Source organism: Rattus rattus, chromosome 8 (genome assembly GCF_011064425.1).
Source record: "Rattus rattus isolate New Zealand chromosome 8, Rrattus_CSIRO_v1, whole genome shotgun sequence".
Classification (NCBI taxonomy): Eukaryota; Metazoa; Chordata; class Mammalia; order Rodentia; family Muridae; genus Rattus; species Rattus rattus.
Genome location: NC_046161.1, coordinates 90745901 through 90772775, shown reverse-complemented (window position 1 = coordinate 90772775; position 26875 = coordinate 90745901). Strand labels below are relative to the sequence as shown.

Sequence of the window (26875 nt, the reverse complement as noted above, 5' to 3'; positions counted from 1 at the left end):
GGTGAGTTTGGGCCCAGCATGAGCCTGTCGAGGGCTGTAGCTGGTTTCCATGTATTAAACCTCTCTTTGCCCTCGTGTCCAGGTAAGCCACCGAAAATGCTAGTGAGTCCCCCACTGAGATGCTGAGGGAAGTGCCATCCTCCTCTGGTGGGCTTTGACTTTTCTCAAAGGTCTTTTTCAAGCCTGTCCATCTGTCTTCACAAGTACCTGCCTCGATCACTGGGTTTCGGAGCAGACTTTAGTCGCCGGTGTTTTTAAACCATCTGTAATTTAAATGGAGACTGGAGCAGGAGGTTGGAAAAGACAGAAGAACTGTGGTTGTCCTTTTAGAACCTGATGATTTGTGAAGTCCATCTGGAACAATCATTGTCAATGTCCATATTCTGACCTCACAGTTAGGTGCAAGCTGGGCATGGGGGTACATGCTTATAATCCTGTCACTTCAGAGGTCAAGGCAGGGGTTCAGGGTCATCCGAGTTACACAGTGAGTTCAAGGCCAGCTTGGAATACATAAAACCCTGTCTCAAAACAGAAGTATAGGGCAGGTATAGTGGCCCGCACACATCTTTAATCCCAGCACTTGGGAGGCAGAGGCAGGTGGATCTCTGAGTTCGAGGCCAGCTTGGTCCACAGAGTGAGTTCCAGGACAGCCAGGACTCTACAAAGACCCTGTCTTAAAAAAAATCCGAACCAAACCAACCAACCAAAAATCCCAACTCCATAAACAGACATATAGGCCTACCTTTGAGGAGACAGGCCAAGTCCAGTGGAGACGCTTTCTGATCCCTAACTCTGCATGTTCTAGGTTTTCATTTAGAATGGGCCCCGGGATAGGGGGTTCTCTCCTCTGCCCAGCACAGATAACTAGCTGTTCGGCTGCAGAGGGTGGATGCTCCCGGTGACAACTGGAGGCAACCTCGCCTGTCTACCCACAGTCTGAATCTGCATTCAGCTGGGCCTTCTATAAGAACAGCAGAGTGCTGCTTTCTGGTAGAGCTGTTGGTGGGGACGCAGACTGTTCTGGAAGGCCTTCCCTGCTGGCAGATCTTTTCAAGCGCAACACTAATGGGGGGCTGAGGTTTGAACTAGTCTTACAATATGCTATGGGGACCTGAGGGGGCCCGCATATCCTCAATACGATCTGTCGAAGATGAAATACGTTTTACTGAGTTGCCAGCAAGACATCAGCCTTGCTGGATCCTCTTCTGTCTGATGGAGGTGTTACAAAAGTCACCAAGGCTGAAAGGACCCAGAGGTCGTCTTTTATACAGGTGGCACCAGCAAAAGCAGTTGCATATGCTCTAGAACTAAGTTCTATTTGATTATACAGAAATATATGAACGTGTGCTGTGTTACAGACCTAATTTCCAAAGAAAAGTTTGGCTTTACAAGAACCTGGACGGTGTATTGGGCTGCCCACAGTATATACCGACACTGAGATTAGAATCGTTGGTACTTATGAGGAGCTGGACACAGACTGGGAGAATCACCAGCAATTGAGAGGGAACTTGGGCCACCCAGCTCTTTAAGAGGAACCTGGGGATAGGCTCCTGCCTCCCCAACGTGTTACATGTTTACATTCATTTCAAAAGAAGAATCACTTTCAAGTTATCTACTGTTCTTCTTCCTTTCATCCTTTAGAATCCCAGCATACTTTCTGGAAAACTGCCCCTCTTCTGTGGATAACCCCAAATTCACCTCTCCGTGTTTTAATTAGCGGCTGTGGAAACCAGAGCTTCAGTGGAGAGACCCAGAGCAATGCACCTTTCTCAGCCAGGACCACCTCCTCAGGAATCACTCCCACAGCCCAAAATAGCCTGTGGTGTGCTCTCTCAAAGCCTGCTTTATTGGAGAGGAGGGAAGAGGGGTGGAGGCGATGTCCCAATGCCTAGGGGACATATATATATATATTTTGAAAATGTGTATAGGATGTGTCTCCTCAGCCATCCTTCCACACCCACATTCTTCAGGTTGAGGTTCTTGGCAGAGGGTGGGAAGGTCAGGCACTGCACGCACCAAGCCCTTTTCCTGCTGAGGAAATCAGTTTCTCCAAAGGTCAGGTACCCTCTTGGCATTTAAGGCCAGATGGCCTCCCAGCTCCTGTCCTCTCCACCCATTGACCCACGCTCCACCCTCCCTCCATGGATGGTGGCCCAAGTCCACTTATCTGGGACTGGGTGGGTGTTTCCTGCATGTTTAACATTTTATGGAGGAAATAAAAATAAAGAACAAAGCTTTTGTCTTACTCCAATGTGGACTCCAACTGGGGATGGCTGGAAGGATGGTAAGGGGTGCAGGGACTGGCCACTTGGCACTGTAACAAAATAACCATTCTAATAGGGCAAGCGTTCAGAGGCACTGTTCTATTTAGGGTTGGTGTGGGCGAATAGGAAGGATGGGCAGAGAGTTTGGAGAAAGCCTTGGAGTGGGCGGAATGTCATAGGACAGGGTGGAGTGGCTGTGCCCCAGGCGGGGTCTCCATCAGTGTCAGACAGGGGCCTGGGCCACCCAGTTAGGCTTCAGAGTAGGCAACCTGCCCTTAGGGACTGTCTGGCTTGTCTTTCTTGGAAGAAGCCTCAGCTCTCATTTCTGCCTACTCTCTGTTGTCTATGCGATCTGAAGTGAGTTCTCTATTCCTGTGAGCCTTCCACATGTATAATAGAAGAGCTGCCCCCATCCCTTTCCTTTCTAATCCAGTTTCCCTGGGGTGGGACCTCAATTTCGCATGTGTTGGGGGAGGCGGGCACCCAGCACTTCTCAGTTCTTCCTAAGGAAGTTACTAAAGTTCTCCAAGGGTAGCATTTTTTAAAAATTACCTAAGCATCAGTGAAAAAGGCCAAAAGCAAACAAACCCATATCCACAGTATTTCTGAGTATTGGAGGCTGAGGACCATGCCTAGTGACTGTCTGAATTCCAGGGCCAGCTACCTGCTGTGCCCCATGTGTGTCCAGTACTCTTGGCTTCTTTGCTCCTTAAGTCCTACTGACCAAGTACTGTGTTATACAACAGGCTTTTGCCAAGAGCTTAGGGAGTGCCCATGGCTCACAAGAGCCAGAGGTAGCAATGAGCGATATTCTCCTCTTGCTTGGTCACACCCTTGGAGAACTTCTCCAGCGGCTGTCCCTCTCTTTCTCAAACCTCATTTACTACAATTTCCCAGGGATCCATTTTCCTGGATGCTTTCTTCCAGAGGTGAAAACTCTAAGCTTCCACCACTTGATAGCAGAGCGTCGGTAACTTTAGACCAAGCTGGAGCCACACCCTTTAAACCCAAAAAGGTCTGTTAAGAAGTTCCTCTAAGCAGGATTCAGTATGGTAGATCCACAGTGAGAGCACGGGTGCTGTAGGATGGGTACTGCCATTAATAAGGCTAGCGTAAATTCTAAAGTCAGACTGTCTCCCTAACCACCAAACCTGGGCTGGAGTTTCTTTGTGATAGAGGATCTGTGAGGAACATTGGTGAGTCCACGGATGTTCCATGGGACCCTGTAGGGGATGTGCATTGGCCATGGCGTGGGGAAGTCACACGATATCGTGTACAACTAAGCCTGAGGTACCAGCATGTGAAATTTGATCATGGTAGAGCACAGGGCTCTCTAACTGGAATCTCACCAAGTCCAAGGCACATTGAAAGTTTGGGGAGTTACTATTACAGAGCTTGGTATGTGGTTAGGAGTTAGTAAACAGGTATTATAATGATATGTTCTGGCCATAGGCCTCAGCCTGGTTCTACTTTCAATGGACTGCTGCTGTCTGACACTCACCAATAATAGTTTCGCACACTTGTTACTTTGCTGTAGATTGTACAGCTGGCAGATAGGCACTATTTATTTCTTTATTTTTTGCCACTACAGCATCTCATGTATCCTAGGCTGCTTTTAGACTTGCTGTGTAGCCAAGAATGACCATGAACTCCTGATCTTTTTGTCTCTACTTTCCAAGTTATGGGATATAGATGTAAGCTGCTTTGTGTGGTTCACAAAGCGCTGGGGGTCAAGCCCAGGATTTCATGCACGCTTGGCAAACACTCTGACTGAACTGCAACTCCAGCCCCCAGATGAATGGTTTTGAATGGAAGTGCTATGTGGAAAGCAGAGGGAGCAAAGTGTGAGGTGCACACCTTTAACCCCAGCACTTGGGAGGCAGAGACAGGTGGATCTCTGTGAGTTTGAGGCCAGCCTGGTCATCAGGGCCGCTCAGTGAGACCTGTCTTAAAAAAGAAAACAAAAACAAAATAACCACAGAGGTGGGGGGAAGACTGGCCACCCAGTCAGTGATGACCATTCTGCCTGTTCTCCCTCTCCTTTCCAAGTCAGATCTGCTTGGTTAGGGAGGCAGAGAGAGAACTGGGAGAACAGAGAAATCCATAGAGCTTGCAGGAGGACGTGTGGCAAGCTGCTCCCTGCTTTTTCAGCTAGAAAACTTAGAATCCTGGGTTGTTAGAGTCACAGAGAAAGGACTCTCCCTTTCCTGAGCCCTGGTTGGGTGCTCAGAGCCCGGTAGCTGGTTCTCCTCTATGTGACCCGCGACATAGGAAAATCCCATCAGCCCATTCGTCTCATGCCCAGGAAGTTTCCCCTTTATTTGGCCCATCCATCTGGTTACTCTTTAAAAATGGAAATTAGATTACCTCACTCTACCTCTGGGAAGAGCCTCGTCCCTGTTTCTTCCCTTTTTTTGGTCAAGCATTAAAAAATGTTCACATTCTTTGATAATAGCGTTGGATGCTTTGAAAATAAATGAGGAAAACAGTATCTTTTTTGAATGTGCCTTTTGCCCTCCACCTCCCTGGGTCTGAGCCACTCCTGGGGCAGGCTGCATGCCCTCTCTGTGGAGAACACGCCCCTGGAAATTTTCCTTCAGGCTGAGGAAACCTCATAGCTGCATGGGGTCAAGTCCACTGCTTTCCTCTTCTGGCTCCTTGCAGCCAGATCCAAGCCAGGCCAGCAGTAAAGAGACATCTGTCCCAGGCCACCTCAGCTCTAGGATTGTGTACACGATGAAAAGGGCCAAGGAAGTAGCCACTGACCCAGGGCAGAACCATCATAAGGTAGGGGGGGTCATTTGTTTGGCTTATACAGTGGTTTAAAATCACGAGTTCTGATACAAAAACCTAGACTTCTAGGTACCCTAAAAGGGTGAGCTATCTGTTGAGAGGTGCAGGCAGAATAACAAACTACTAGCCAGCCTAGGCCATTCAGGGAGACCCTGCCTCAAATAAGGACCCAAACAAAACATCTGCCCCTGCACAGGCATTCTCCGGCTGCAGTTGTCAGCTGGGTCAGAGTCGTTGAGCGTCTGCCTTTAGTCCCTTTCTCCATGCTAGCCAAGGAATCTGACAGTGGGGGGTGGTACAGAGGGACATGTTCCTTAAGAGAGGCAGTATGGCTGCGTGGGGTCAGGCCTCAGCTAGACATGTACCAAGCCGCAGAACCCTATTCTTTAGGATTTGGGGGTGGGGGTGGGGCAGTGAATAATGGCTGCCACTGGGGGTCTGCCCAAAATTCCATAGACTGAAAGAAAGGGCTCCACAGGATGAGGGAGAGTGGGACCCAGAGAAAGAAGCCTTTCTGAGGTATAGTGCAGAAGGGCCTGAGAAGAGAGAGGCAGCTCCTTCAAGAGAGATTGGAGGGAGTTTAGTTAGAAGGCCCTCACTGGAAAGCTGCCTACAGGTACTAACAACCTGAGGCCTGGGCACTGTCCCTGCCCCCTAAGGGCACCCTGCTAGGACTTTGTCTGGACACAGGCTATATGCGGGGAGGGGTGCTGAGCAGCAGAAGGAAAGTCTAGAAGGCTCTGTTCTGAAAGCCTCAGGTTCCCATGCACCATCTTCCGGGAGGGTCTTTGTGTTCAAGGGCAGCTAAGGAGTAACAGGACTGAAGGACTGGGGGACGGGGCTGGAAAGGGGAGCCCAAGTTTGGAGCAGACTGAGTAGGAAAGCCACATGCAGCAGAGTTCCCAGACCTTGGTTTTGAATTTGAGGTAAATGGAAGAAATGAGGAAGAGATTTAGAAGTGGAAGAAAGCAGAAGAGATTTAGTTTGGAGTGGGGGAGGCGGGAAAGGGGCCTGCCTGAGTGCGTGGGAAGGGGCGCTAACTCTTTCACTAGTTCTCAGTCAGTGAGACCCACTCCACAGGGCTCACCTAAGACCATGGGAGGACACAGAGGTTTACATTACGATTCATAACAGTGGGAAAACTACATACAGTTATAAAGTAGCAACAAAGTAATTTTATGGTGGTGGAGGGTCTGTATTAGAAGGGTCACAGCATCAGGAAGATGTTATCTGGATCTAGTCTGTACACGGTTGAGCTGGGCAGGACTGTGGAGTAGCAGTGAAGAGGTAAAAGGAGCCACGAGGGTTCAGTGCAGGCAGGGGTAGCACTGCAGCTTGCTTGGCTGTGGTGTGGGAAGCCCTAAGTATGGGGAACCCTTCCTGTGCAAGGCCCACCAGGGCGACCTCCCTGGTCACATGCAGATTCCCGTGACAGGCTAAAGAAATTCTGTCCCTTAGCTGCAGGTGAGACTGTCCCAGTACTAGGAAAATATTAACTGCTGCCCGCCCCCACCTCCAGGGACTGAGAACTTTGATTTACAAAGCAAACCACGTCTGCCTCTCCTGTCAGTGGCTGCTCAAGTTGGAGCCTCACCCTCACAGAGCTTGCACTTCAAGGGGAGCTCTGTTCCTCACCTTTGGGCTGCAATCCTCCCATTCCCTGCACACACACACACACACACACGCACACGCATGCACACACATGCACGCACACACCCTTTTTGATGAGATATTAAGAGACACAATGAGAAGCAGAGCTGGAGTTCCAGAGGCCAGGTAAGGACCATGACTTGAAGGCTGCATGGATCCTGAGACGTGAGGCCCCTGTCAACCCTTCGACTCTAGGAAGAGAGAGTAACTTGTAGTCTTGCAACTTGCCAGGGCTCGGGGGACAGCAAAAGCTTTAGCCTCTCCCTTTACTAACTTGCTACCTTTGGGCAAATGCCTCAGTACCACAAGTCCCTTCATAAAATGGAGTGGCAATCCTCCCTTGGCTTCTGCCTCAGACCCGGGTGAGCCCACTGGACCTTGCCTGGGTTACCAGCCAACCCTTCCCCACTCTCTAGTCTTTCCCCTGAGCCTCCTTTCTCTAAGCTTCTAGTACTTTGAGTTTGTATTGTGTGCTCTATCCAGCCTCACACAGGCTCTGCTGGGATTTGCCTACTGTGTAATCTCCCTGTGGCTTTCACAATGAATTGGGGCCCTGGGTCACTGGCAGCTATGCCGCAAGCCAAATTGCAGGACTGTTGGCCTGTGGGTAGGAAAGGATCCACCAGCCTCTAGCGTGTGCAGGCTCAGCCTCACCTGTCCAGCCCTGCAGCCCTGGCCACTGGTTCCTTCATTGACGGATGCTGTTGCACCACACTAGTGTAAAAGTGCAAAGATAATGACACCTGGCTTCTCTCCGACCCTCGCTATCCCGTGTGATCATATTGACGTTCTCCACTGAGCCATGTCTCACAGCTTATAGCATTCCCCGTGCCCTTGGCTTCATGCTTCTGAGCTTCCTGGCTTTGCAGCTTCTGTTCCTTGCCTGGGACATGCTTGCTTATTGTTTACAGGTCTCCAAGACTCCATTCTGGCATTTCCTTTACCAGAAGACATCCCCATAGCTCCCAGCATGGCTACGATGCCCCTATTCCCAGACTTTTGCATTACAGCATCAGGGTACAGACCAGTGAGTGGTTCTCAGTCTGTGGGCTATGACCCCTTTTGATGTTGCATATCAGATATCCCACATATCAGATGTTTAAATTACTATTCACAACGGTAGCAACGTTACCGTTAAGAAGTAGCAGTGAAATAATTTTGTGGTTAGGGTCACCACAACAGGAACTGTGGTAAAGAGTCATAGCATTAGGAAGGTTGAGAACCAGTGCTCTAGACTGTGAGCAGATTTGAGTCCTGAGAAGTTGCCTTCACTGGCTCCTTACCCAGTCGACTGTTCTTAGAACTCGGGTGTAATTTTGCTATTTCTTATGTCCTGTGGCTTGTCACTTTTTTTTTTCTTTTTTTCAGAGCTGGGGACCGAACCCAGGGCCTTGCGCTTGCTAGGCAAGCGCTCTACCACTGAGCTAAATCCCAACCCCGGCTTGTCACTTTTTAATCTCCCCAGTGATATACTCTCCAAAACATCCAACAAACCAAGACAGCTTACTTTTCTGGTAGAGAGCACTGGTATTTAATAACTTGAGAGAGACACTGTTGATCGCGGAACCCACTAGCAATGTGCCATCTTCTGCATACTCCGCTGTGAGAGCAGCTGTCTGCCAAGCTCTTGGAGACATGCGGAAGACATCGTGGTTCCTGTCAAGTCAGTGAGCACTTGCAGGCTGGCTGTCCTAGGGAGTTACTGTAAGGACCTTGCAGGCTGAGATAGATGCTACCCTCCAGCATGGATTCCGCAATGAAGCTAGGACAGACTATGGTGAGAACCTTCCAACAGTGGGGTAGTGAGGGACTGAGTTATACCTAGCTGTCTGTTGAACCTCTAGTTTGCACGCCACCCCTGAGCTCTCCGAAGAGTAGGGATTCTTCCTGCAGGAGGAAGGACTGGAATGGGTTTGGAAGGCGGCTGCTGCTGCTGCTGCTGCTGCTGCTGCTGCTGATTACCTGGTGCATCCTAAAGAGTTACTCTGTCAGAACTGGGTCAAACTAGCAAACAAAATGTAGCTTCTCCTAGCACCCTGAGACAAGTGTTGCTGCTCTTGCCACTTTTCCAGAGGGTGAGTGACTGCCCAAGCTTCCCAGTTTGCAAGCCATAGCGCCCGCCCATTCCTTGGTCTGGAGTTCCAGGTGAGGGGCTCAGCAGGAAGCAACAACTCTGTATGTGGGTGGGCTGGGGCAGGAACGCGGAGAATAGACAAAGTTCCACAGGAGAGTGATGCCACACCGAAGGAGGGGTTTCTCCCACTTCCTCTCTGGATCACAAGGTGGGACCACATCTGTGCAGCAGGCTTTGTCCTACAGTGGAGCTGGGTGCCTAGTCAAAGATCCTTATGTCTGGCCTATTCTTGCCTGCTTTGCTGTTCTGTGTCTGTGAGGCCAATGATATGGCCTTTTGACTCTGACACCCCCTCCCTAGCTCACTGAGCCACTGGGGGATGCCCAAAGTGGTGAGCTAGTGGGGGCTCTGGAACCACATTGCTCCTTTTCAGCTGGGAGACCTTGGTGATGTTATATTAACTTCTCTCGTGTCTCAGTTGTTTTTGTTCTAATTTTAAATTACATTTATTTATTTATTTATTTATTTATTTATTTATTTATTTAGCTCATGTGTATGTGCACACACAGGGCACCCGGTGTGCATAGCTTGTGAAAGTCAGATCTCTCTTTTTACCATGTAGGTCTCAGGGATCGAACTCAGGTTGTCTGGCTTAGTAGCAGATGCTTTTGCTCACCGAGCCGTCTCATTGGCCCTGTGTTTCTGGAACTGTAAAATTAGATTAATCGAACCAGTACTTGAGCATTAAGTGACTTAATTGGACAGCAGAGTCTCCCAACGGTTTCCGACACATTGTTTATGTAAAACGTTGACCGTTGACATGACCATAATGTTGCGACTGCAGCCAGAGGGTCCCCCACACCGCTCAGAGTCAGTGCTAGATGGTAGATGGGTGCCCAGGCCCTGTGAGAAGACACCTTAGACCTGTGAGGAGAACCCAAATGTTAATGGCTATGATAGAATAAACCTAAGGTACAGGGTGAACCAGGTCGCTAGGGCCCTCTTCCTTGTTTGTTTCCAGTGTTGTCCTTCTGGTTCTCTTGGTGGTGGGGGATACTGGGAGAAAGAGGAGCTGTTGAGTTAACATGAGCCAATGATAGAGCCATCCAAAGATGACCAAGCAAGATGCCTGTGAAGGCCCCAAGCCCTTCCCAAGAAAAAGGATGACAGCTACATGAGTTGCTTGGGAGAGAACAAGAGGGGCAGTGGGTTAGATCCGGAGTGCCAAATATGTTTTCTATCCATGCCAATCACCTTGTTTCTGCCTGTCAGGAGCACTAGGTAGAAAGGGACAGAAGAGGAAGGAAGGAAGGGGCCCACCCCGGGTCAGGGGCATCTGCCATGGCTTTGGGAAGGAGTAGCTCTCAGCCACACACTCATCATATGGACTTGGGCTTAAGGTCCTCAGTAACGAGACTTACACACATACAAGGCTGTGGGGATGGAGGGAGCTGGGTGCAGTGGTGGCTGCTGGGAGATGATGAGTGGTCCAGGGGCAGTGCTGGCTGAGTTGGCAAGAGGAGAGGGGGAATGTCTTAGGGAGAGATGCCAAGTGCCCCAAACCCCTGATGGGTCTTGCATTACTAACACACAGGCTGTGGGTCAGCAGGGGAAGCATCCCATTTCTGGGAATTGTACAGAAGGGAAGGGCAGCTCCTGGAATGCAGAGCTGTTTCCTCCACACGGGTTGGGTCGCTCCCCCTAGCGTGTCCTCATCCCCCAGTGCTGGGCACACCCAGACATCACAGAGATGAGACTAGCTTCTCAGGACTGATTCAGTTCCCTGTGAACGTGCTCTCCTCCTCTCCCAGCCTGCGTTACTTAGAAAACCCAGCCCAACTGCTGGGCTGAGGGGGAATCTTTAAAATCACTAGTGCCAAAATAGAGAGGTTAAAAGAATGTTGAGTATCAGTTGGTGGCATCTCTGGGGTACTTGTACCCTTGCCTCGGCCTCTTAACAATCTGTGGCCTTGTTGTCAATGTCAGGGAAGCTACCACAGGGTGGACAATGGCCCTGGTTTGAATCACAGTGGCAGGTGAATCTGTGTGAGGCTACAAATGAATTCAAGGTCCAGTGACGAATGGCACTTCAAAGCACAACTTTTAGCATCTGATCAGTCCACAGCAAAGGTCAGCTAAGGAATGACAGTTGCTACCACTCTGGGCACTGTTGGTTTTAGTGGTAGGTGGTAGGTGGGTCCCTGGGTGTCCAGGGACCTCCTCAGACCCATTTGATGGTGTCTGCCGCCAGCACTGTTTCTTTTGCGTGCACAGCTCTCTTGGGACAGTGGACAGTGGTTTGGGGCTAGTCTTCTGGGAAACAAGCTCTGTGGAATCTATAGAACCTGGGAAGAAGGGAGCAGACTGTTGTCCTGGGCATCCTCTCTCCTTCCTGTGCACAGGTACCCTCAGACCCATGCAGGACAAGGAATTCAACCAAGTCACCGGAACCTAGTAGGTTGGAAGAGAAAGCAGGGCAGGTTAGTTTCCCTGTCATTGCACATATGCCTTTGCTCTGGCACCTTCCATGCTATTTCCACTGGGGAAATGGAGGCTCTAAGAGATGAAGAAGTTTCATCATGGGGCATCATCTGCCCGGCCACAGAATCAAGTCTGCTACTGACCCCCTAGGCTGCCATACTGACAGCCACTGAGCTCTTGTTTCCAGATTGTCTCAGACGTACCCTCTACACTTCCTTTGTCTGTCTTTCTGTCTGTCTGCCTGCCTGCCTGTCTATCTTCTATCTATCTATCTATCTATCTATCTATCTATCTATCTATCTATCTATCTATTATCTATCCATCTATCTATTATCTATCTATCTATATCATCTATCTACCCACTTTTATTATATGTGCGTGACTATTTTGCTTGCATTGGTGGCTCTGCACCATATGTGTACCACGTGTGCCCAAGAAAGACAGAAGAGGGCATTGGATCTCCTGAACTAGAGTTGCAGATGTTTGTGAGCCACCATGTAGATTTTGGGAATCGATCCTGGGTCCTCTGAAAGAGCAGCCAGTGATCTTAATAGCAGAACCATCTCTATGGCCCTCTGTACCCACCATGCTTTGAAACTTGCTGAGTGACAAGGTTAAGTTGGCGTCACCTGCTTCTGAGAGAGAGAGAGAGGGGGGGGGGAGCTGGCCTCCTGTGAAAAAAGGGACATTTTGTCCCTTCTTGGCACAAGAGAGGGCAGAGAGGGTAGAAGGCTAAATGGGGCAGGATGGAGTGGCTAGGGGGTACACAGACCCCTCCAGCCCTGTGAGACAGTGGCAAGGTATAGCTGTCATCCCAATGGAGCTGATGTTCTGCTTGGGAAGGTGGTTCTGGAATTCAGAAAATAATTCCATGTAAAATGGTTTTATGAGTAAAGAAAAAGGGGTTAGAGGGGACATGACACCAATGACAGTACCCCTCCCCCAAAGCGTACTTCTCAATTTAAAGATGCTTGAGGTTTTCTATACATGTTATTAAAATCATTTTCAAAAGGAACATGGAGGGCCTTTTAGGAGGAAGTTTCCAGTGGAGTAATGGTTTAGGCTGCTGGTGCAGCCTGTGGGCTGGGTGGGGCTCTGGGAGCAACGGTTGCCGTGGGAACCAGCTCAGCTACCTTCACTGCCAATTGGCTGCTGTTCCAAAAGTTGGTTCCTATGTGGAGGGTGTTGGAACCTCAGAGCCTTTCCCATGGAAACAATGCCCTAAATGGTGGGCGACATTCCCACACAGGCCCACATCATCTTGCTGTAATGGAGATGAAGTGGCCCCGCGACTTCGAATGAGGGAAGAGGCCGCGGCTAGGAATCACGTGACTGAGATGGGCCGTTCTTGTTCCTGGGAGCAAAGTAAGCAGGCGAGAGAGAATGTGTGCCTTCTCTGAGTTTGACATTTTTTAGCGCCATTTCGTTTCATGCTTAGAGCAGATCCCAAGGCCTGGAAAGGAAGCTTGCCCGAGATTATACAACTGGAAAGAAACACGAAAGATGAGTGGCAAACTGTGATGAGAAACCATACTTAAGCTTCCTCCCTACCTTCAAGGGCCACCTACAGTTCCGCAAAGCAAAGGACGAACACTCAACAGTGATTTCCACCAGAAGAGCAGAGCACTGGGGCTATAAGCAGTTTGCTCCACGGCTATCTAGCAACCGAGTTTGCCGTGGTGACTTTAGTCAGAGCCTTTGAGTGGGATTTAAGAATCTCTTTCCCTGTACCATACGGGAGACCAGCTTATTTTGTAGAAGTAAGGCGTGTAGCCTGTCATCTTCATGACTCCATTTACGAAGACTTCATTTGATCTGATTTTTTTTTCTGGGTGAAAAACATATCCCCATCTCCCCCACCCCACACCAAGAGAAGACACACAGCTAAAAACACTTCTGTATTGGGGGGCTTTCCGGATCCATTTTGTCCTGGCGAGCCTTTTGGCTTTTACACTTGTTCCTTATCTGTGCGATTCATCTGACCCCTTGGATACAGTCCCAGTGCCTGGCCGAGAGGATTTCCCTTAGTCCTGTGTATGCTGAGGCCAGCTCTGAGGTTGGCAGTTTGTCTAAGTTTTTTTTTTTTTTTTTAATGCCAGAGCTTTTAAGCCTGAGTGCATTCAGTCTGTTCTGTGTCAGGTTTTGGGAGGACAGGGGGTAGGGTAGGGGTAGGGGACACCAAGAGCCCATGCCCTTGGGTGATAATTAGTGTGTAGAAGATTCCCAGTGTGATGGTGGCTTCTTATGGGGACCATGGAGCTCAAAGCACGAAGTGGAGGCTATGTCTGCTCTGGAATGTGCGTCCTGGGCCTGGGCTGACTGAGTTGGCTATGTCCCCTCTGCATACTGTTGTTTTACATACACTGGGCATTATGACTATAGGGACACACCGGGAGAGCAAAAGCTGGTTGGGGTGACAGAAGCGTGTGTCTGCTGCACAGGCATGGCTGGAGTGGTCACTGAGGGTTACTGGTGACAGGTTAAATGCTCAGTAACGCCTAGGTGACCCATCAGATGTGGATGATATGAAAGGATTTTTAGCCTGTGAGACCCTGTTCTACTGAGCCCCACTTAGAAGGAAACTCCCATAGACAGGAACCCCGGGTCTGATGAGGTTCCCTGTAGCCTGGGGTTCCTCCATCTCTGAGGCTGACCAGAGTACCACAAAAAGGAGGGGGCCCTCATCTGACCACTTCCTACCAGCTGCCTTAGCAACGAGAGGCTGTTTATGGCAAGTCCTCAGGTAGTTCTGCTGTGGGTGGTCTGAACTCTGACTCGAAGGTCAAGTTTGAGTCCTCTGTGACTAATGTGTGTCTTATCCTGTGTTCTCTGAAGAACCCAACAGAAATGGCTGTATTTCCTCATCCTTTTCCATCTCTTAGAGACGCTCACTCATGTGGCTTCCAGCAGAGAATGGAAACATTTCTTCTTCACAGCCCTTGAGCCCTGGCCTTGTCGCTGTCCACAGGGGAGAGGACAGTAGCTGTTAAAAAGGGGCAGGGGCACCAGGCTTCCCTGACCAGAGAGGCAAAGAAAAGATGTCTGTCTTTCCTACCTGCCGTGTTTCTATGGTCCCACGACTCTCCTGCGACCCTTGTGTATGGGCACAGACCCTACCATAGCTCATCCCCATTGTTGATTCCGGGGCTGCAGCCACACCCAACTCCAACACTCAAAGAGCTTAAATGAAAGAGGAAAGAATATTTTCAGGTAGCTGAACGTTTTATTTTGTGAGGGATGTTAATACCGTCAAATTGTTTTGGTACGCAAATCTACTAAGTCATCCATTAGTATCCAAGGCAGGGTCAGGTGGTTTCAAGACCCCCACATCTGTAGACCCTCAAGTCCCTCATGTAAAATATTATGGTACCTTCTCATATACTTTAATATTGCCTCTGTATTACTTACATGCCCAATACAGTGTATATGCTACGTAAATAATGATATCACAGCACTTAAGGAATAATGGGAAGAAAAATGGTCCATATATGTCAGGGGAAAAAATATTTAAAGGCAGGTTATCACGTATTTTAGGCTAGGCTCCAATTTACTCTAAGGGCTACCTCAGACTTTTGACCTTCTTGCATCCACCTCCCCGGCACTGGAGTCACAGGCAGGCATCACACATCCGGTTTGCAGGTGCTGGGGGTTAGGTGAGCGCTAAGTGAGCTAAGTGAGCGCTCTGCCAACCCAGCTACAGAGCCAACCTCAGAGACTTTGCTTTATTACCACATATACAAGCGATAGCAGAGTGACAAGCCTGAGTGTCTGTATCGTGACACAATGGTAGTAATTCAGCATCCAGGGTGGAGGGAAGGCTGAGGAGTACAACAGACTGTTCCCACGGTGATCCTCTTAGACCGAGGGCCCAGGTGCAGCATCTTTTCAAGTCTGGTCCACGCTGATCTCAGTCCGTCAGGCTGGAGGGAAAGAGCCCTGCTGCTTCTGTGCTTAGAACCAAGAGGGAAGCTTTCCGCTTCTCAGTGATCTGATTCCCAGGGAAGGTTGGTTGCTATTGTTTGAGGAGGGAGCCTTTAGTCTTTCCTGGTTTCTCTCTAGTTCTGTGGACAGTTCCCAAAGCCTGCCAGCTTCAGCTAAGGCCAGTGAAACACTGGCCATTTTCACTAACGGTGTGTTAAGACCAGTAATTTCCCGTCTAAGGCCTGCTGCTCATCCTTAGCGGGTACCTGGGCACCTGATTCCCCATTGTCCTTACCAACGAAGGTCAGAGTGGCCATTCTAGATCTCCAGGGCTTCTCTTTCAAATAAAATCGAAAATAGTTGCAAAATGGTTGGCTGAATCTGTAAATGTGGACCTCATGGCTAAGGAGGTTTCACTGTGTGTGTGTGTGTGTGTGTGTGTGTGTGTGTGTGTGTGTATCTCATGGAAACAGGCACGGGAAATCAAAGTGCCCTGCAGTCTGATTCTGGAATAGCCACCTTCCAGACTTTGTTGTTCTGGGATCCGCCCCTGGGTGGGGCAGTCAGGGATGGGTGCCTTTCTGGAAGAGTGACAGTGTAACTTTGCTGCTGTTTTGAGATCTGGTGTTTTTCCATACATAATAAAAAAACCTTTTTTTTTTTTTTTTTAGGTTTGCTAACCATTCTGTTTTGGTTTTGTCTCTATGTATGCATAAGGGTTCCCTGTGTATCCCAGGTTAGCTTGAACTTGTGAACCTACTGCCTTAGCCTCACCAGTACAGTTGTACCGAGCCACACCCAGTTGCCTGATTGCTATGTTTATCTGCCTTCCTCCCCTTCTTTCCCCCAACATTTAAATTATTCATACCTCCGTCTCCCCATTCCTAACATTTTTGTGACATTCCCTGACTAGATTTTTTTCCTTGCAATAAATTCTCACCTGATAAGAGTGTAAAAGAGGGGATGCCCCTTTTTAATTTTGATCCGTCTCCGAAGGCATATTCTCAGCCCAGCTTGGAGAGGTTTATCTCCTTCCTCCCTTCAGCAAGGCACGCACTTCCCCCACACTTTGGGGGAGTCCTAAATGTCAACATCAGGTTTCGGTGACTGCAAAGGTTCAGCAACAGTGCTGGCTTTTAGCCACATGCAAATCAACACGGCCACATAACCCACATTTTTTGTGACTACTGGCTTGTCACAGCCTAGAGTTGAAGATCTCGTAGAGCTGGAAAGAATTATAAAAAAAACCTCTTGAACTAGCTTGCTAGTTTGACACAGAAGGAGACTGTGATTCGGGGGTGCAGGTACAGTGGTCTTCCATGTAGTAGGGTCTGAACCCCAGCCCCCTGCTTTTCTATACAAGCATAGGTTTCTCTGCTACACCCCAGCCTCTCTCTAACCCCAGAGCAGCACTAGTGTGTGTGTGTGTGTGTGTGAGTGTGTGTGTGTGTGTGTGTGTGTGTGTGTGTGTGAGTGTGTGTGTGTGTTTCATCTGTACAAGATAGGAGCAAGCTCCTACTTCCTCAACAGTTAGAATTGTTTTTTATTTTTTATGCTGCTTGGACATGGCCAGCCAGCAGCAGGTCCTGCTTTCCCTGCCAGGGCCTTCAGTGGGCAGCTTTTGTTCCTACGAGCACTCCTAATTGTTCTTTTAAAAATATTGTTATTAATTCTTCGAGACTCTCATGCAGTGCATCTTGATCATATTCACCCCCCCTTCCGGTTCCTCCCACAACTACCCTCTCTACCCTCACCTCCCTACCCACTCAGCTTTGAATCTCTCTTCTTCCTCTTCTTCCTCCTCCTCTTTCTGTGGAATCTGGTTTGTTACCCAACTACTCTTGGGCGTGGGGGCTGCTCTGGTGTGTGGTTAACTCACCAGAAGGCTGACTCTCCTTCTAGCAGCTATCAGATGTCAATAGCAGACTGGAGAGGTGCCTCAGAGGTTAAGAGTGGTGACTGTTCTTCCAGAGGACCGGGCTTCAATTCCCAGCCCTCACATGACAGCTCACAACTGTCTGTAACTCCAGTTCCAGTGCATCTGATGCCCTCACACAGACATGCATGCAGGCGAAACACCAATGCACATAAAATAAATAATAAACACACACACACACACACACACACACACACACACACACATCAATGGTTCCTACTAAGCTAATGGTAGCATTTGGTGGGATTTACCTGGCTTGACCTTGCTCAGATCCTGTGCATAGCATGCTGTGCACATGTACGCAAGTGCCCCGCTGTCTCTGGAAAATACTTTCATCGAAGCCATCCACCACCTCTGGATCGTACAGACTGTTTTCCCCTCGCCACTTTTGATTCTGCTGCTGGACTACTGGAGGCTGACGGCATTCCCACTGGGTCTCTTCTTGGTTTTCTGATTGTTCCTTCTATGATCCCTGCCAGCCCCTCTCTCTGGCACCCTGTGACACCATTGCCCAAGGTCATTCACTCTTCACCCTCTCTGTCACCTCTATCAGTCAGTCCTGACCTGTGAAGACCCCGTTGTTCTTCAGAACCGTCCACTCACATTTCCAGCTCTCTCCTCTCTGCCTTAGCTGTGGGACCCCATGTAGCATACAGCATGTAGCATGTAGCATTACTGATGAGAGCTGAACATCATACATTTCCCGATGTTTCACAGACAGCACACACCCTTGGCCTAGGTTCTGCGCGGCAAGCATCCGAATGTGTGATTTTTTTCCCCCTACCTCTTTTGTGCACTTTGCATCCCTCTGTGCCCAGTTCCTGCTTCCTCTCTACTGCCCTGAGTGGAAACCCATACAGTGCAGATCACACTTAACAGTCATCGCTATGCAAAAGTCAGCCTAGGTATGTTCTACTCTAAGTCATGTGGCAGGGCAAGGCAGAGCAAGGGCTCCAGGTGAGATCCCTGACTCGTAGGATAAAGTACTAAAAGGTGGAGGGAAAGGCAGCAGGGCTGAGTTGGGAGGGACCTCCCAGAGCACAGCCGTGCTAATGGACACCACCTCTTTGTCCTCTGCACTCAACAATGGCCTCAGCACTTTCTCAGCAGCACATTCCAGTCGATGAGAGATGCTCTAGTTGATAAGATGTGAGAGGTGAACATGTCTGCTCTATCTGCTCAGCCCAGAGCCCTCTTCCTTACACGCACCATTCTGGGGGCAGAGCCTAGCTGTGAGGGAAGTCCCTTGGCACGGCTTTTGGCTGTACTCATTAAAGATCGGTAGTATGGTGTGAATAAGACCAGAACTGGCGTGTAGTTGCTGTTCAGCATATAATGGTGAATGGACCGTTTGAACAGCGGCCGTCTCGATGTGGTAAGGCCATGCGTGACAAAGCTCACACTCCTTTGCCTTGCTTCATTTTCAAATCTACTGTTGGGAGTCTGTGTTCCTTTAGAAGAACCAAACAGATGAATAGTTCTTCTCAACTCAGGAAAGATAGCCCATGAATATTTTCGCCTAGTTCAAAAGGAGAAGTTCCTTCCCTCATTTCATGTGTCCTTCTTCCCTAGGTCTGACTACCAGAAGCATGGCGACCAGCGCTGTTCCCAGTGACAACCTTCCCACATATAAACTGGTAGTGGTGGGAGATGGCGGTGTGGGCAAGAGTGCTCTCACTATTCAGTTTTTCCAGAAGATCTTCGTGCCTGACTACGACCCCACCATTGAAGACTCCTACCTGAAGCATACAGAGATCGACAATCAATGGGCCATCTTGGACGGTGAGACTTGATGGCCGCCTTGCATGGGGTGGGTGGTTACATGGGGAAGATCTGGGAAATTTGATAGGCTTTAGTGGGGCAACATGGTTTCCTGTTATTATAAGATGGTTGTTATGAGGTAATATGCAGCTTCCTGGGGAGAATGCTAGATAGAGCTCATATCTTGCTAGAGTGCTTAAAGACCTTAGTGGCAATAAAAGTGGACACCAAACAAGAAGGCCAGGGTGGGATCCTGACAGCTCAGAAATGCTATGTCAGGTGTTGCTTGCTTGAGCAGACGTACTGATGATAAGTATAGAAGTTCAAACTAATAAAAGTAGAGAAACTGGAGTGAGTTCGTTCTCTCTCTCTCTCTCTCTCTCTCTCTCTCTCTTTTTCTCTCTCCCTCTCTCTCTCTCTCTCTCTCTCTCTCAGATTTATTAAGGAAAGCTGAGAAAGAACTCCCAAGAATAGGAGGTGCTCAAAATGCCTGAAAAATTATTTCTTAATGTCTTAGTCAGGGTTCCTACTCCTGCACAAACATCATGATCAAGAAGCAAGTTGGGGAGGAAAGGGTTTATTCAGCTTACACTTCCACATTGCTGTTCATCACCAAAGGAAGTCAGGACTAGAACTCAAGCAGGTCAGGAAGCAGGAGCTGATGCAGAGGCCACTGGCTTGCTTCCCCTGGCTTGCTCAGCTTGCTTTCTTATAGAACCCAGGACCACCAGTCCAGGGATGGCACCACCCACAATGGGTTGAGTCCTCCCCCAATGATCACTAGTTGAGAAAACGTCTTACAACTGGGTCTTATGGAGGCATTTCCTCAACTGAGGCTCCTTTCTCTGTGATAACTCCAGCTTGTGTCAAGTTGACACATAAAATCAGCCAGTACACTAAATAGGAAGTGTTGGATCTCCTTTGTTGGGAGATCTTACATCTGGTCAAAATTAGTGTGGTGATCAAGGAACTTACTGGAAACGTGAATTCCCAGGCCCCTTCTCATTCTGAAACCTGGAGGATAAAGGACTGTGGCTTGTTTTTAGCACACCCTGCAGGGACTGCTGAAGCTGGAGGCCACTCACTGCTCTAGATTCCCTCTGGTCATGATTTTCTATTGCCCAAGTCTCTTTCCTAAACAAAGGCCCATTAATCCCAGGCTGCTGGTCTAAGAGAACTTGGGAAGCTGCCGACTTACAAGGTTCTTTCTTTCAGATAAATGCGGTTTCCAAATATTTTTCTCAGTCTGTGTCTTGTTTCCCATTCTCAAGACAGTTTCTTTCAAAGACTAGACGTCTCTGTTTTGACGATGTTTAGTTTATTCGTTCTTTTACAGAGTGTGCTCTTGGTATTTTGTCTAAGAAATCTTTGCTTAACCCAAGGTCACAACAGTACTTCTCATGGTTTCTCCTTGAGTTTGTTGGGGTTTTTCATTTCGGTTTTGGCCTATTCTGTATACTTTGCGTGGGGCATGGGGGTGGAACAAGTCTCCCAGAGTTCCCTGTCGAAGAGATTCTTCCTTCCAGCTCCCAGTTGCCTTCGTCCCTCTACTGACAACCAATTCCCTGTGCAATCTGTCTTTGGTCTGGATGTCTAATTTAAGACAAGTTACCATCGCCTTAACAGTTATAACGTTATAATAAACTCAGTAGTCAAAGCCGTGAGAATGGATTATAGACGCAGTTAAAGTTTCTGATTTTGTTCGGGATAATGTTAAATTTGTATACAACCTGAAGGAGTTTTTGTATTGTTTGGTACTGAGTCTGGGACTTTAACTCAAGCTGTGCAAAGGACAGAGCCCTGAGCCACATCCTCAGCCTTGAGAACTGATTGATGTCTTAGCTGACAGCGCCGAGCCTTTTAACCTGTGGACACTTCTGACTCTCCGTTTATTTACATCTTTTTAAATAATCTTTCAATTGTTTTATACCTTCAGACACTTAGGTCTCTTATGTACATTTTGTCAGAGTTCTACTTACATCTGCATTGATGTTGTGGTAAATGTTTTTAATTTCAGCTATGGTTGTTTGCTATTAGAATAGATAACAAATGATTTCTAATTAATTTTTAAAATGAGTTTAAGATAGCTTGTGAAGGAACGGGTTTCATTGAGGCATTTTTAACATATTTCATTATATGTAATTTGTTCTACTCGATTCCTTGCCCTGCACTGCATTCCCTGTGCCTGCTGACCCCCTCTCCCCACTGGAATTGGTGTCTTTATATTAACTGGTGTCTTTATATTAATCACACAGCCTGCTGGTTATTGGCTTTAGTGGCTCTTTGTGAGATTCCGTTTCCTGAGATGATCAAGCTGTGGTAGAGGCAGTTTTCTTTTCTGATCTGAATGGTTTTTACTTCTTTTTCTTGCCTTATTTAAGTGACTCAGTCTCACAGCTCTATGCTGAGTGACCTAATAAGATATCCCTGCCGTGATCCTAAGGGAGTGGTCGGTCTTCTGGCCCGAGTTGAATGGTAACAGTAGATCTGTTTGGTGGAGATGCTCTTTATCAGGTTAAGGAAGCTCCTTTCTGTCATTTGCAGAGGAGTTTCAATCAGGAAAGGATGCTGATGCGGTCCAACGCCTTCTCTGGCTGATATAATCGTGTGACTTTTTAAAAAATATTTGTTAATGTAGAAAATTATGTTGACTTTTCCCCCGTGCTTTTTAAGTTACTTTTATTTAGGGTATATGTTGGGGGGTACAGCTATTGCTTGTATATGAAGTGGGAGCCCAACTTCGGGGATCCGTTCTCGTTCCCGCCATGCGGGTCCTGGAGATTAACTCACGTCATCAGGCGTGGTGGCAAGTGCTTCTATGCACTGAACCCCCCTGCTGGCGCCTTCCTCAATGTGTAAGTAATTTTTCATCCCTGAAATAAATGGTATGTGGTTATGATGAATTCGATGACGAATCTTATGTACCTTCAGTTGAAAGGATTTGATGCGGAAATGTTTTACTTCTGTTCTTGAGTGATTTTAGGCCATATTTCTTATTATAATTTATCTGACTAACTTTCATATGGAACTAATTCTGGCCTTCAAAAATGGTTTAGAAATGAACCTTTCTTTTTAAATTTCTCTGGGAGAGTTTAAGCAAACCTCTTCTAATTTCTGTCTTGTGTGTTCGGTAGAATTTACTGGCCATCTGGACTCTGAGCTGTATGGAGAAGCTTTTAAACTATAAATTAAATGTGTTTAACAGATACATGGTCATCGAGTCACCTTTTTACCCTTCAGTGAACTTTGGTAGTTTGTGATTTTTTTTTACATTTGCTCAGCTTATCAGTTTCAGTTTTTGATAATATTCTTTTATTATCTTTTTAATGCTCATAAATTCTACAGTGATGTCATCTCTCATCCTCAATACTGGTGGTTTGTATCTTTTTTCCCTTCCTTTTCCTGATTAGGCACGGTTGGGTTTTTTGTCCTCTCATTTGGTCCCATTGGTTTTTACTCACAGCCATTGCTTCTGCTTCCGTTCGTACTTTGGATTTAAGTTTCTCTTGTTCTCCTGTCCCCAAAGAGCAATGTCTTTCTGTCCCACCCAGGCTAGTCTCCTCCTGGGCTCAATAATCATCCTTCTACCTCAGCATCCCAAGTACCTGAGACTGCAGGGACACAGCTCAGTGCCCCGCCTTATTCTAATTGCCAGAAATGCAAGCAGATATTGTTGATTTGAGTCATTTTATTTTTTAACTTGGGATATTCATTTGGTGCTATGAATTCTTGGAATTACTCCTTTAGCTGTATTCCACAAATTGTAGCATGCTAGCTATGTTTCCTTCCTTCCTTCCATCCTTCTTTCCTTCCTTCCTTCCTTCCTTCCTTCCACCGCCCCCAATCCCTGAGGTAGTGTCTCACTGTATAGACCTCTGTCTGCCCTGGAACTCACTGGTAAACCAGGCTGGCCTTCAATTCATAAAGATCTTCCCGCCTCTGCCTTCTGAGTGCTGGGTGGGTTAAAAGCATGTGCGTGGCTCGTGTTTTCGTTCTAGTCAGTTCAAATTCTAGTTTCTCTTCAGATTTCCTCTCTGACCCCTAGGTTATTTAGAAGTATCTTATTTAGTTTTCAAGTGTTTGGGAATTGTCCAAAAGTCTCTGTGTTCCAGCGTGTCAGGGAACATACAGTACATTATTTGAAGCCTTTATTGAGGCTGTCTTCATAGACCTTCCCAGAGTCTGCTGTCACTGGATGGGATGCTCTGTGAGTGCTTCCCACACCGGTGGATAACATTGTTGGTCTTCTGCATCTTCACTGGTTTTCTGAATACTTAACTGGCAGTTATTGAGAGGGGCGTGTTGCATGTGTCAGGCTGTAATTGCAAGTTTCCTTATTTTCTACTGGGCTTTTGCCTGATTTAGGGCTGATTTATGCACCTGACAAATGGCCCTTTAGTCATATTAAAATGGCTTTCATCATTCCTGACTTTGTGCTCCCTACGCTGCACCTTGAAACCGTGAGGACCTTGAGCTGGGCACTTCATACATGCTATGGTATGAAACTCATCTCACGGAAAGCACATCAGCCTTTGGGACCTTGTCTGCAAACAGTTTCACTGGGTGACAGGTAGCCAGATGGGTCCCTACTCGGAAATTTGCATGTGCTCTTCTCTCTTCTAGCATGTTCTTCCTGAAGAAATAATCCTTTAAGATTTTGTCTCTCTCTCTTTTTAAAGGCAGGTCTTGTGTGGCATGCTGGCTTTGAACCCGCTGTGTAGCTGAAGTTTCTGACCCTACTGCCTCTGCCTCCTGAGTTCTAGGATAGTACGCCTATAGGCCTGCTGGCACGGTAGACAAGAACTTTACCAACTGAGCTACAGTCACAGCCTCTTAAATGTCACTATTTGTAAGGTCTTCTATGACCAAGACAGCTACACTAGTATCAACCCACCCCTGTTACTTCCATCACTAAATACTCTTTAAGAAGTAGATGAATTATCAAACACTGACCATGTATAAGCAGTAACAGGCTCAGTGGATTAGTTACATTATTCTCTTTGTTTTCCTAATTCTTAATAAAGAATACAATGTAACTATTAAAAATTTACATTTATGCACGTTCTTTGTTGTTGCTTCCTTCCTTTCTTCTTCTTCCTCTCCTCCTCCTTCTCTTCCTCCTCTCCTTCCTCCTCCTCAATATATGAGGGCTCACTATGTAGCTTTGGCTAGCCTAGAACTCTCTATGGAGACCAAGATGACCTTGAACTCACAGAGACCTGCTTGCCTTTGATTCCAGAGTGCTGGACGAAAGCCTTGCACTGTCCTACCCAGCTCACACTTTCTAAGATAATTGCAGGCACCATCTCCTGGAATATATACTACACTTTAGGACAGGCTAAGTTAAATACAGGGAAGTAAGTTTCCTAACTGCAGGTCTTATAAAAACCCTTTCCCATAAAGTGTATATTAGGAGCACATTAGTAGAGTATATTGTTAGGATTCCCCCAAAAGAACCATTTTTTGGCACTTCGTTTTGGGCTGTGTTCCACAGAAAACATTCAGAGAAATGTTGCATAATACATGGAGAGAACACCTCCTGGTACAAGTTGTGGCTCAGTCAATGTTATTTCTTTTTATTGCCATGTAAGCTTCTTTAATGTTTTTCTAAGTAACTTTGAACATTTGCTTCTCAGGGAGAAACCAGTGTTTTCCAGAGTGCCTTTTAGATGTTGCGATAACATTTCTTCACAGCAAAGACAGGCTAAGCCCGGTCATAGGATTACTTCAGAAGCTCAGATCCGTGAGACCAGACCTGACTTAGTGTCTTGGGTTTTCTCTGTGTTTTAATGGGATCGGGTTTTTATGTGATAAAACACTCTAACCAAAGCCAAGTTGGGAAGGAAAGGTTCATTTGGCTTCCACTTCCACATCACAGTGCACCACTGAAGGAAGTCAGGATGGGAAGAGTCAGTTAGGGCAGGAACCTGGAGGCAGGAGCTGATGCACAGGCCATGGAGGGGCGCTGCTCACTGGCTTGCTTCCCATACTTGCTCAGCCTGCTTCCTCATAGAACCCAGGACCACCAGCCCAGGGATGGTGGCCCCTCCCACGATGGGCTTGGTGCTCCTTAATCAATCACTAATGTAGAAAATGCCCTCCAGGCATACCCAGAGCCAGTCCTATGGGGGCGTTTTCCTCATTTGAGCCTCCGTCCTCTCTGCCAACTCTAGCTTGTGTCATGTTGACATAAAACGAGCCAACACACTTAGCATATGGCATTGCCCACCTAGGCCTTCCTAAGAATAGATACTAGATGCCCAGACTAGCACACTCCACAACATAAATTCTCCTACTTTAAACAAGGCTGAAAACATTTCAGCTGAGTACGGCTTTTTAAAAGCGTCCCCCATATATAGAAAATGCTGTAATAATAATAAATCTCAGTCAGGGGTTTCTACCCCTCCCTGATCATACAGTTCCCAGATAGAAGACACAAAACGTCTATGTTTATTACAAGCCTCTAATACACTAGAGCTGGTAGATATCTACCCTCTCAGCTTTAAAATCTACTTCCCCATCAATAACCCCGAGTTATAACTTGCCACGTTCCACCTGGGCAGCTCTTAACTTCAATTGGCTGGGCCTCGTGGCCATGTTTTCAAGATTCTTACCCCATGGCATGTTCTCCTCTCCACCCCCTTCTTCTCCTCTGCTGGTCTCTGCCTCAGATCCCAAGTCCTGGAACTGAAACCCCACCTACCTACCTCTCTTCTGCCCATCTATAGACTGTAGGCATCTTTAATCAACCAATAGTTTTAAATTAAGGAGTAAGGTCACATAACATCACTTGGTTTGCGTGTTGATTTTTGCATCCCTGAGGCAACCAGGGCCAGTATTTAGCACTATAGTACACAGCAACAGATCAAACCTCAACAGAGAACCTTAATCAAACACCTGTTATATTTAGGCCTGAACATCACTGACCCTTTCTGGGGTCAGTCTCTTTCAGGGAGGTTTGCAAACCTTGGAGGACCTATGCTTTTCCTGAGTGGAAGTAATCTGGGGTCTTGCTTCTCTGCTGGGTACCATCTGGGGATGTGCTAAATCTGGGGGTAGATGCCTTCAGTCGCCCTGTACCCCACCAATCTCAAAGTGCTCTGGATCTTGCTTTTTTCTTGTCCTAGACTGAGGAAGGGTAAAAGCATGGTGACATGGCACTAAGCAATGACGGCAGTGACGGTCGTGGTGGGGGTGGGGTCATCGTGATAGTGATGATGTCATGGGGGTGGGGTCATCATGATAGTGGTGATGTCATGGGGTGGGGTCATCATGATAGTGGTGATGTCATCAACCGTTACTGCTAGAAAACCCATGAACGCATTCCTTACCTCTTACACATGCTGTCATGGTGACCCCTGTTGCAGATGAAAATAAGGTTGACAATGTCTGGCTGCCACAGGCTCCTGTGTTGAATGCTTGGTCACTAGATAGTGGCAATCTTTGTGGAGGTGGGAGCTTCTTGGAGGAAGCAGTCACTGGAGGTGAGACTGAAGTCTCCAGTCCCTCCCTTGCTCTTTGCTTCCTGTCCACCATGAGACAAACAGCTTTACCCTCCACATATCCTTGTCACCATGATTTGGCCTCAGCACAGTCCCGTGACCAATAGAAGCAAGGAATGTGAACTAAAAATATCAGAGTAAATCCTTCCTCCCTTGAGCTGGTTTTCTCAGGTTCTTGGTCAGTGCTGGTGAAACCAACCCATACATTGGTTCTGTGACAGCTAACACTGGCTCAGACACCCAGAGACCCCCCCACACTGCATAATCAGTTGGGCATGAGAATCGTCTCCAATGTGACAGCCAATTCTGGTGGCTGTAGGGAGAAGACACACAGCTGGATTGTCGGGGTCCCATCCCACCCCTGGCCTGTCTTCCTGTGCTCTTCTCCCCATGTCTGTGGTCATGTGTGCAGGCTCATCAGGAGAATGCCTCTGAGGTTCCACTGCCAGGAGGTTCTCATGGTTCTTGCCATATTACAAACCTGTTTCTTGTT

At 47.6% G+C, this 26875-nt stretch overlaps 1 protein-coding gene across 2 annotated transcripts in view; it reads left to right on the top strand.

Moving 5' to 3' along the window:
• Mras (muscle RAS oncogene homolog) overlaps positions 1–26875 on the top strand; it is a 52745-nt gene that overhangs the window by 6196 nt on the left and 19674 nt on the right. For both annotated transcript variants that reach the window (XM_032910138.1, XM_032910139.1), the window contains exon 2: positions 18692–18901. In XM_032910138.1, the coding sequence (XP_032766029.1) occupies positions 18709–18901 (193 nt within the window). In that variant the 5' untranslated portion in view covers positions 18692–18708. The remainder of the gene's footprint in view (positions 1–18691; positions 18902–26875) is intronic.